At 44.4% G+C, this 8,104-nt stretch overlaps 1 protein-coding gene across 3 annotated transcripts in view; it reads left to right on the forward strand.

Moving 5' to 3' along the window:
• The window catches only part of Fez1 (fasciculation and elongation protein zeta 1), a 62,108-nt gene that overhangs the window by 50,278 nt on the left and 3,726 nt on the right, over nucleotides 1-8,104 (forward strand). For all 3 annotated transcript variants that reach the window (XM_028755842.1, XM_028755841.1, XM_028755843.1), the window contains exons 6-8: nucleotides 214-485; nucleotides 1,358-1,438; nucleotides 3,365-3,440. In XM_028755842.1, the coding sequence (XP_028611675.1) occupies nucleotides 214-485; nucleotides 1,358-1,438; nucleotides 3,365-3,440 (429 nt within the window). The remainder of the gene's footprint in view (nucleotides 1-213; nucleotides 486-1,357; nucleotides 1,439-3,364; nucleotides 3,441-8,104) is intronic.

Consider the following 8,104-nt stretch of genomic DNA (forward strand, 5'->3'; position numbering starts at 1 on the left):
AGAAGAAGAAGAAGAAGAAGAAGAAGAAGAAGAAGAAGAAGAAGAAGAAGAAGAAAGAAGAAGAAACCCACCTGCCTCTGCCTCCCAAGTGCTGGGATTAAAGACATGTGCTACCACTGCCCAGCTGAAGGGGCCTCTCTAAGAACAGTCCCATCTCTGGCAGGTTCATGCCTGTCTGTAGGTATCACTTACGAAATCCATCTTCCTTTCTAGGGCTGAGACACATGTCTGGGTCTGAGCTGACAGAGCTGCTGGACCAGGTGGAGGGTGCCATCCGTGACTTCTCCGAGGAGCTGGTTCACCAGCTGGCCCGCAGGGACGAGCTGGAGTTTGAGAAGGAAGTGAAGAACTCCTTCATCACGGTGCTCATTGAGGTTCAGAACAAGCAGAAGGAGCAGCGGGAACTGATGAAGAAGAGGCGGAAAGAGAAGGGGTTAAGCCTGCAGAGCAATCGGATAGAGAAGGGAAACCAGATGCCTCTCAAGGTACATGAGCCACCAGAAGTCTAGACTCAGCCAACCTTGAGCCCTAACCATCACATCTCCTGCTACCTACCCTGCAGTGGACCCCTAAACAGTTACTGGGTAATAAGTGTATAAAGAACCCTGTGACAGACAGTGGGGTCAGGAAGGGAGGGAATACCACCTTTCTCCTTGACTTCCCAGAAGGCCTCTGGTCTAAGTAGAGAATATACTGAATAAAAATTAAAGAGTAATTACATATGACCTGTGTTCTTCAGACTGGTCCTTGAAAAACTAGACCAGGGTCAGTATCTGTACCATTGGCATGCGTTATTGTCCAGTCTGGCCTCATTGGGGCAGGTGTAGAACATTGCTGGACTATTTGAATGGCTTAAAATGACCAGATGGCTCATTGGTTCTTGATTAGGTGAAGTCCATAGTATTACCTAATTTGCTTTTTCAATGCATCTTTGCCTAGCTCTATCAAAGACTTATTAAATTAGCCCTGGGCCATGTTCCTCTTGAAGAAAAGATTTCCTGTGCCAGGCCACTTCTAGAAGCCTACACTTCCTGGAAGCAGCATGTTCTACTTCCCACTAAGGTCTTTGCATCGTAGTTCCCCAGAATTGTGCTGCCCTGTCTTATTTTTCTGTTTACATGATACAGGATAAAATGAAGAAGTCTGGCGATGACAAAAAGATCTTATAACCTTGAGGGACTCAAGAGAGTCTCTAGACTGCTATCTAGTCTTGCTTACATTTTGGCTTCTCTACGTTTGCCACTTATGGAGGGCAGTGTGAGAGCCGATGAGCATTTGAGCAAGGACATAGAAGTCCCTGGGGTGGTGACATCGGGGCAGGAAGCCTTCGCCCTTCTTGAGTGTATTTCCTCCTTAGCGTTTCAGCATGGAAGGTATCTCCAACATCCTGCAGAGCGGCATCCGGCAGACCTTTGGCTCCTCAGGAGCCGACAGACAGGTATGTGCAGTTGGTTACCTCCTTTATCCCTACAGACAGCTAGCAGCTCATTTCTTCACCAGAGAAGAGGGTGATGGAGACTCACCAGAGTTATCCCAAAATTTGGGCCAGCCTGAGGTTCCCTAACGTTTTATCTCATTTGTAAGGAAGATAAAGGTAATGTCTTTCTTTTTTTTTTAAAGATTTATTTATTTATTATATATGAATACACTGTAGCTGTCTTCAGACACACCAGAAGAGAGCATCAGATCTCATTACAGATGGTTGTGAGCCACCATGTGGTTGCTGGGATTTGAACTCAGGACCTCTGGAAGTGCAGTCAGTGCTCTTAACCACTGAGCCATCTCTCCAGCCCCGGTAATGTCTTTCAAATGTCAATATTTTTGTTGCTGTCATTATTTTTGTTTTAGGTCTTTTATCCTGGGACAAGGATAAAACTTAAAACTCAGGATCAAATGTAGCTCTCTGAATTCGTTTGCTTAAGAATAAAGTACAGTGGGGGTGATCTGTTTCAAAACAGACCACATCTGAGAGTCTACTCCGCTGTCTTTTTGATGGCCAGCTGAGCCTAATCTCCAGCTCTGACAGTAAGTCTAAGTCACACCGTGGCACTCTCTTGCCTCCATTTTGACAGTAACTGGCAGTCAGCTTTGAAGTACTACAATGAAATACCCAAGGCAATTAACTTTTGAAAGAACAAAGTTTTACTTATTTATTTTTATTGGGTGTCCTCAGTGGTTTGGCGATGGTAACATCATATGAGTGTGTTTGTAGTAACCAGCAGTCCCACGTCAAACTTGACAGAGAGAAGAGACAGAGACAGAATGGGGCAGGGCACATAAGGAGTCAAAAGAGAATGTGCAATATCCTTTAAGGGCTGCATAAGTCCTCTTAAAGGACCATAGTGCATCCCAGTACCATGACCCTGGGAAACAAGGCTTTGCATATGGACCTTTTGAGGACACATTACATCCAAACAACAGAATCTGTGATGTGGCTCACACTTTTGGTTACTAAGGCAGAGTTTGACAACTGCCTGTTACATGATGTGATCTGTTGCTAGGTCTTCAAGGTGCAGAAGTGAGGGCCCCTGGACCTCCCCTCATGGGGTACAAAATCTAATAGACTTGGCAGTATGTGCACTGCGTGTGTGTGTGTGTGTGTGTGTGTGTGTGTGTGCACAGTGTGTGCACTGAAAACTTTGAAAATGTGGAATAAATCATTGAGAAGTATAAATGCTGTTTTAATGGTCAAGGCTGAATCCTAAGGGTTAAAACTATATGGCTATAGCCAGGAAGACTAGGAACATCTAACCAGCTCTTCCTGTTCCTGGGAGAACTGAGGCCCAGAATCATAGGGCAGCCATCTGGGGCTTCTCGGCCGCTGACAGGGGCCAAACTACAATCCCAGGCTTGTTGATCTCCTGCTTCTCATTTAGGGCTCCCCAGGAGCCTGACAAGATCTCTGTGGCCTACTGGTCTTTGATGCCCACTGGCTGGGTACCTCAGGGCTTATTTTGTTGTAGGAGAGAGCAAATTTGACAATCAAGATCTCAGGTAGATATGTCATTTTGACAAGAAAGAAATAATTTCTTCCCAAATGGCATGGTGAAGAATAAAACTGTACACACTGCCCCAGTTATCATCAAGGAGGAGAAACACTCCTAGGATTCCGAGAACCGAAAAGACTTTAGCATATTAAGAATGTAGAAGTTGGAGTAGTGGAAGTTTCCCCATTGAATTCAGGAAAGCCTACTTTAGAGATATACATAAAGAAGGGGAAGCAGGCTCTAAACTAACAGTGTTCTACTGATGGTGAGTGTTACCCAGAATATGGTGAAAAGCTTGGTCCAGGTTCAGGTTGCCCACTGCGCCTCAACCCAAGAGGGACCATGACTCACTCTGCATGCCCTGTTTGTCTTGGCAGTATCTGAACACAGTCATCCCTTATGAGAAGAAATCCTCTCCTCCCTCTGTGGAAGACCTGCAGATGCTGACAAACAGTGAGTTTCCCTCCTCCTCCTCTTCCTCCTCCTCCTCCTCCTCCTCCTCCTCCTCTTCCCCCCCCCCCCTCCTCCTCCCTCCCCTCCTCCTCCTGTTCCTCCTCCTCCCCCTCCTCTGCCCCAAGCCTAAGCTGTTGTCCTTCCTTGCCTGTGCACCTCTTGTTCTCAGTTCCCAGATTTCTCTAGGATGGCTTTGAATGGGGCAAAAATTTCTGTGTATTGTATCCTCTTCAATGAGCCATAATTACAATACTCTGCTCCGGCACCCAGGTTTTTTGTAAGGATGGGAAGGCAGTAGAGGAATGGGGCAGAGTTTTCTGTTTTCCCTATGGCTCCCTGGACTTTGCCTTCTCTACCTGGATTGTCCACACCTGGGTCCCTTGGAGCAGAGAGCTCTGTGGGTCCTGCTGAACTTCTGATGTGAAGCAAGGCTTTTTGGGTGGAGGGAAGAGCTTGGAAAGAATGGAGTCTAGTTTTCCTTCCAGGAAGTGACTGCCTCTTCACCTTAGCTGCTTTGTTCTGTCTTATTCTGAGATGAGAGGAGAAGCAACATGGAATGAAACGCTTCTCGTAGGCAGAACCCATCTATCTATGAATGTATGGAACAGTGCAACCCCCAAAAGTCCAGCTTTCAAGTAGCGGTGTCCACTCGATTCTCTTAGGAGGAGAAGAACCCTAGACTGAGACTTGGTGACATTCTCAGTGGATAAGATAGAAATCGCATTTTCCAGGCAACTAGGCCTCACAAGGCTGCTCAGCAGCACACTGTGGCTGCCCTGGAGGGGATAGGCCAGTGCAAGGCTATTGGTCATGTTAGAGGAAGGGAGAGGGCCTTCTACTTGTACTAGGAAGACAAATATCCCCCTACCGTATCTCCATCGCCAAGTTAAGAGTGAAGAAATGCTTCCTTTTTATTCATCTAGAGAATAACAGCAGAATGTGCGACAAACAGGTCTTGCCAGCATCCATACCCACCATGTCCTTGGGAATCAGGAATTTTAACCTCATAGTCCATCAGTCTGCTCAGGTTTCTATATTTGTATAAAAATACACTGAGGTTTGTTTTTCAGTACTATGGATTAAACCCAGAGACTCATGTGTGCTACCCCAGAGCTGTGCCATCTGCTTTTTAAGCTTTGAGGCAGGAGCTCACTAGGTTGCTCAGGCTGCCTTTGAACTCATTATGAAACCCAGGCAGACTTCAGATTAGCTATCCTCTTGCCTCAGTCTCTGGGATTACTGGTGTATACTACCGGGCCCAGCATTTTTTTTTAATTTTATGTGTACAAATATTTTAACCTTCGTGGATGTACATGCACCATTTGTGTGCCTGGTGTCCGTGAAGGCCACAAGAAAGTATTAGATGCTTTTGAGTTGGAATTACAGACAGTTGAGAGCTGCTATGTAGATGCTGGGAAATAAGTCTGGGTCCTCTGCAAGAATTGCAAGTGCTCTTAACCACTGAGCCATCTCTCCAGCTACCTTCTACCCACTGATTTTTGTTTGTTTGTTTTGCTACAGAGGCTCTCTACTGGCTGTCCTGGAACTCACAGATATCCACCTGCCTCTGCCTCCTTGGTGCTGGGATTAAAGGTGTGTTCCACCATACCTGGGCTGCCATTTTGATTTTTGAGACATGATTTTCTTTACTTTTTCTTTTCCTCTTTCTCTCTCTCTTTCTCTTTCTTTCCTTCCTTCCTTCTCTCCCTTCCTCCCCCCTCCTCTCCTCCCCTCCTCCTCCTCCTCTCCCTCCTCCTCCTCCTCCTCCTCCTCCTCCTCTTCCTCCTCTTCTTCTTCTTCTTCCTCTTCTTGGTTCTCAATATATAGCTCAGGCTTGCTGTGAGCGCTACTAACCTAACCAGTCTCCTGAGTATTGGAATTATAGGGGCAGATTGATATGTCCAGTCATAGATTTTATTTTTTAATTAATTAAGTTAAGGGCTGAAGAGATGGCTCAGCGGTTAAGAGCACTGACTGCTCTTCCAAAGGTCTTGAGTTCAATTCCCAGCAACCACATGGTGGCTCACAACCATCTGTAATGGGATCTGATGCCCTCTTCAGGTGTGTCTGGAAACAGCTACAGTGTACTCATAAAAATAAAATAAATCTTTAAAAAATTAATTTAAAATATTATCATTTTATGGTATGAATGTTTTTGCTCGTGTGTGACTATGCCACATGTGTACAGTGCAGAGGTCAGAAGAGCACCCCATGGAATTTGAGTTACAGAAGCTGTGAGGTACCATGTGGTTGCTGGGAACCCTGCCTGGGTCTTCTACAAGAGCAACAAGTACTCTAAACCAGTTTTTTTTGGGCCCCATGGTGTAGTTCAGTGGTTTAGCACTTGCAGAAGACTCAAAAGGCTATGCATTTGCTGTTCACTGTCACACAACACACACACACACACACACACACACACACACACACACACACACAAAGAGAGAGAGAGACACACCAAATCCCTCGAAAGTGAAGTTGCAGATGGTTATGAGCCAACATGTGGGTGCTGGGAATTGAACTTGAGTCTTCTGGAAAAGCAATCAGTGCTTGTAACTGCTGAGCCATCTCTCCAGTCCAAAGTTATAAAATTTTGTAACCTAGTTTTAATGATTTATTTTTATTTATGTGTATATGCCATGTGTGTGAAGGTACCAGAAGAGGCCCCCATATCCCTTGGAGCTGCATTTACAGGTGGTGTGAGCTCCCAGCATGGGTGACTCTGCCAGAACAGCAAATGCTCTTACTCACTGAGCAATCTCTTCAGCCCTCCATCCAGGGTTCAATTTTACCAGCCAACATTTTGTTACTACTCTGTGTCTTCTAACGAGTGAACATTTCATATTCCTTTTAGAGCATACACTTTTACCTTTCTGAAAACTGATTCTCCTATGTTATGTGAATACTATTTTTTTTTCTTTTTTGCAGATTCTTGTGTGAGTTCATGAATAATGGCTGTTCTCTTTTCTCTGCTCTTTGAATCAAGGACTCAGGCCAAAGTCTAGCTAATGTGACTGGACCATCCATACAGATGTTTCAATTTAGAGATCAACCCAGATACATGTTGTATAAGTAGAGTTACTGCATTTTTAACATAGTCTTCTTGGAATGGTATCTGATCTGCCAAGGCTCAGTTGCAAAATACTCAACTAACTAAGTGCACGTGGATTTGCATCTAAAAATACCCACACAGAGCAGTGGGTAAAGACTCTTGCCGCTAAGCCAGGGAACCCGTGATTCATATCCGAGACCAGATAGTAGGAGAAAACTGACTTCTCCAGCAAGTTGTCATCTAACTTCTACATCCATGCCCTGTGATACACACCTACCCACCCACCACAATAAACATAATTTAAATTTTTTAGATATAGCATCAAGCTAACAGAAGAAACCAGGATTCTCAGCATCTAATTTAATTGAAGTGACTATATATCCAAAAACATAAGGAAAACAAAAACCGTGATAGACTATAGGGTTGTTTTGTTGTTGTTGTTGTTGGGTTTTTTGTTTGTTTGTTTTTTGGGTAGGCTATAGTCTTTTTCACTTGGCCTTGGCTGGTGATTTATGTTAGGTGATTCTAATATATTAGAATCATGTTAGGTTCTATCCTTTACCTGGTCTTGACTCTGTCCAAGTTTCATTACCCAGCCTCAAAACCAGGACAACATGGCAGTGGATCTGGAGTCCCACCCTTGTCACAGTTGTCTCCTGACTCAGGGCCCCCTGATCTTCACTGTTCACTCTGCTTATAAACATGAAATATGTTCATTAAGGAGAATTAGACAGTATAGAAACATGTCCCAGAAAAAAACATATTCTGATTTTATACTCAGAACTGCTTAATGGTTTCATGTGCTGTTCTAGATTTTTCTATGTTAAGATATATTTGTTAACGAAACTAATACATGGGCCAGGCTGTGGTGGCGCATGCCTTTAGTCCCAGCACTTGGGAGGCAGAGGCAGGCGGATTTAGCCTACTTGATTGATAAGTCTGTTTTAGACATGTGTATCTCCCACCTTCATAAGGTGATAAGGTTACACTGACCGGTACACTGTAGTCCATTTACAGAAGCTTGTTGGTTAAAGTGTGTGTGTTGTCGGATACTTTTATTGATGTTAAAAATGAGGCTCAGATACTTTCTTATGGAATTTTCCCCAAAGTTGACCTCAGTAATATAAGTTGTGAACATGAGAACATGTTATTTCATTAATAGAAAAGCATTTATTTGTTTGGGAACAGAACATGGGCCTTACTAGACCAGTGTCTTATCATTGAGTTACAGTCTCATCCTAGAACATATAATTTTTAAATTGTGATAAAAATAATCCTTAAAAGTCCATAGGCAGGCCGGGCGGTGGTGGCGCACGCCTTTAATCCCAGCACTTGGGAGGCAGAGGCAGGCGGATTTCTGAGTTCGAGGCCAGCCTGGTCTACAGAGTGAGTTCCAGGACAGCCAGGGCTATACAGAGAAACCCTGTCTCGAAAAACCAAAAAAAAAAAAAAAAAAAGTCCATGGGCTTAGCCGGGCGGTGGTGGCGCAAGCCTTGGGAGGCAGAGGCAGGCGGATTTCTGAGTTCGAGGCCAGCCTGGTCTACAGAGTGAGTTCCAGGACAGCCAGAACTACACAGAGAAACCCTGTCTCGAAAAACCAAAAAAAAAAAAAAAA

The sequence above is a fragment of the Grammomys surdaster genome, unplaced genomic scaffold (assembly GCF_004785775.1).
Source record: "Grammomys surdaster isolate TR1022 unplaced genomic scaffold, NIH_TR_1.0 126086, whole genome shotgun sequence".
Classification (NCBI taxonomy): domain Eukaryota; kingdom Metazoa; phylum Chordata; class Mammalia; order Rodentia; family Muridae; genus Grammomys; species Grammomys surdaster.